This window comes from Castanea sativa, chromosome 1 (assembly GCF_040712315.1).
Source record: "Castanea sativa cultivar Marrone di Chiusa Pesio chromosome 1, ASM4071231v1".
NCBI lineage: Eukaryota > Viridiplantae > Streptophyta > Magnoliopsida > Fagales > Fagaceae > Castanea > Castanea sativa.
Window position 1 is genome coordinate 90,885,521 of NC_134013.1, and position 3,466 is coordinate 90,888,986.

General features: G+C 37.7%; 1 protein-coding gene across 1 annotated transcript; it reads right to left on the reverse strand.

Moving 5' to 3' along the window:
- On the reverse strand, positions 1-2,510 carry LOC142637128 (uncharacterized). The gene is made up of 3 exons (XM_075811408.1): positions 2,433-2,510; positions 1,556-1,654; positions 1-543 (listed from the first exon to the last, which is right to left on the reverse strand). The coding sequence occupies exons 1-3, from the start codon at positions 2,508-2,510 to the stop codon at positions 1-3; spliced, it is 720 nt and encodes a 239-aa protein (XP_075667523.1).
- Between the last annotated feature and the right edge of the window lie 956 nt (positions 2,511-3,466).

The following is a 3,466-nucleotide window of genomic DNA, read 5'->3' on the forward strand; positions in this document are numbered from 1 at the left end:
CTAGACCATATCCATGCCAACCAAGACAACTTCGTACTCAGCCTCATTATTAGTGGTCGAGAATGCCAACCTCAACGATTTCTTAAAGGTAATTCCTTCAGGGGATACCAAAATAAGTTCGACACCTAACCCTCTTTGGTTCACCGCCCTATCAACATATACTTTCCAAATTGGAAGCCCCTCGTATGTGATCATACCAACTGATTTTTCATCCATGTGCAACTCCTTTGCTGTTTCTTCTAGTGAAGGCTCGGCGAATTCTACCACCAAATCTACAAGGACCTGGCCCTTCACAGAAGTGTGAGGCATATATTTGATATCAAAAGCCCCTAGAATGGTTCCCCACTTCGCTATTCCCCCTGAGTAGTTAGCACTTCGCAATACCGACTTGAGAGGAAGCTGAGTCAAAACCACAACAGTGTGGGATTGGAAGCAATGAGGGAGCTTCCACGTAGCATGCACTACGGCCAGAATCGCCTTTTTCAAAGGTAAGTAACGCACCTCAGCTTCATTCAAAGATTTGCTGACGTAGTAAACCGGTCTCTGTACACCACTCGTTCCGTATTAAAACCAAACTGACAGCATGGATAGCCATAGCTATATATGCAAACAGGACTTCATCAACCTCTGGCTGAGACATGATGGGTGGTCGGGAAAAACACTCTTTAAGTTGTTGAAAAGCTAAAACACACTCCTTAGTCCATTTGAATCCTTTCCACTTATTTAGTAACTGGAAGAAAGGTCTGCACCTATCAGCGGACCGAGAGATAAATTTGTTGAGAGCAGCAATCATTCTAGTCAACTTTTGAACTTCCTTTGGATTTCGAGGTGGTTGTAAGCCGTGGATGGCCCTGACATTCGCCGAATTTACCTCTATTCCTCTATGAGACACCATGTAACCTAGGAACTTACCAGAGCCCACCCCAAAAGAGCACTTAGAGGCATTAAGGCGCAACTTGTACTTCCTTAGTGTTTGAAAGGTGTCATCCAAATCTTTCACATGCATAGGTATCGTCTTGCTTTTCACCACCATATCATCCACATATACCTTGACAGTCTTTTCGAGCTACGACTTGAACATCCTGGTCATCATCCTTTGGTAGGTAGCCCCTGCATTTTTCAAACCGAATGACATCACTTTATAGTGACAATTTCCCGTGGGAGTAATGAAGGCTGTCTTTTCTTGGTCACCCAATGCCAAAGGTATTTGGTGATAGCCTTGGAAGATATCCAAAAAACTCATCCGAGGATGCCCAACTGTAGCATCCACTAGCTGATCTATACGAGGCATTGGAAATGAATCCTTAGAACAAGCTTTGTTTAAATCTGTGAAGTCTATGCACACTCTCCACTTTCCATTCTTCTTCTTCACTACTACTGTGTGAGCTAACCATTCAAGATAAAAGACTTTTTTAATTGCCCTAGCCCTTTTGAGCTTGAGCACCTCTTCCTTTACAGCCTTGGCATGTTCTTTAGAAGAACGCCGAGGTGGTTGCCTCCTCGGGACAGTGGTAGGATTGACGTTTAAATGATGGAAAATGAAGCTTGGATTAACCCCCGGAGCCTCGTAGGGATCCCACGCAAATAAGTCAACATTGTTTTTCAAAAACATCACCAACTCCAACTTCTCTCGATGTGGTAGTCGTACCCCAACCTGAAAGAACTTTTCAGGGTCATTATTAATAAGAAATCTTTCTAACTCTTCACACGTTGCCTCCTCTGCTGTCACCGCATCGGGCGCATCCAGAGTCGTTAATTGCTATAAATATTCCGCAGCCGAGGCCAAGGATTCTGATTCAGCCTGACGTAGTACTGCAGTCGATAGGCATTTCCTTGCTACCGATTGACTCCCAAAAATCTCCTCAATTTATCCTCTCGACAAGAACTTTACTTTGAAGGATGACAAAAACTAAGCCCGATATGGATATGATGATTGTATTTTACTCTGAAGAAAAAGACAATATATTGCAATGATTGTTATATTTAGTTTCACTAATGATTGTTATTAATGATTTCTTTTTCAGGCATAGTGGCTATAAAACTGTGTTATCAAAACTTTTGGTTTGGTATTGCTTTACAAATGCAATTTGTGTTGGACAGTCAAGCTCCTTTGTTTTCCTTGCTCTTCCTTTACGTTTAAAAAGGTACTATTGATGCTGTAATACTATATGCCTCTTTTATGCAGCTTAGGTCATATGCAAGGTTTGTTGCAAGAAGATATATTAGTTACTAAAGCTAGCAAAAGTGCTTTTGGCTTTCAGTAAATTTTTGTTGTATCTATAGCAATTCAATATCTTAAATTTTGCCTTCAAAAACCAGGCTTTTCCAAGTGGCACATAGAATTGAAAGACTTTCTACATTCTTTTAGCCAATAAGACTTTCCTATTAAGTGCCACATTAGTTTACTCCCTTCAATCTATATTTTAGCATGCCTGAATTGCTACACAATCTCTTCTAACCTCTTGACATTTGCTATTTCTGTCTCCACTCTTTCCCGTACATTTGATCATTTTGCTATGAACTCATTTGGCCTTAACTATAGGGTTTGTCTTGGGTGATAATATTTAGGTGCTATTAAACCGTTTCTTTTGTTTATTTTTCCATAAGGATTATGTCAGTAAGAACAAGTGACTATATTTGCTTGGTGTTTATTTTTCCAATAAGTATTTAATTTTTTTAATTTTCATTTGATCCATCTTCTTTTGTTTCTATACAAATATAGCTCCTGTGGTGGAGCTTAATGCTCTAAAACATTGAAAGAGAATCACAAGTAGCATATGCAATCAGTTCTTCTAAAGTTTGACACATTTTTTCTTTTCTTTTACTTTGTGACAAGTAGTGATGTCTTTATTTAACTTCAATTGAACTGGTGCTTTTTTTTTTTTTTTTTTGGAGTCATCTGCAATTTGTGGAGCCAAGGATAAATGTTATGTTAATCGAAAATTGTATTGATGCAGCATGTAACTACAATTTTTTTGGTTCAATGAAAATTAGTACTGCCCCTATATAACTTCAAGTGAGTTGATGCTTCCTCTTTTCTTTATTGAAGCCATCTACAAATTTTGAAGCCAAGGATAGATGTAATGTTTATGGAAAATTGTATTGATGCAACACGTTACTAGTTAGTGAATGCTATTAGTAGATTAAGCAATTTTAATTTACTTATCCACCCCCAAAAAAAAAGAGAAATTCTAATTGAAAATTTATCTACAATTATATTTTTGAATGGATAAAAATGTTTTCTTTCATGTTATTACTTTCAAATAAGTTTAACATTCTACTTAAATAACTAAATATATTTACTTACATTAGCAGATTATTTATTACAAGTTTGGGGATCTTATATTAGTATCTATTTAATTGTTAGCCTCTATCTTTCATACTGTTGTATACTTTGTTTTGTTGAGTTATTTTGGAACTCTGTGCATCCATCTTAATTTCGCTAATTTTTGCATATAGGCTCAGG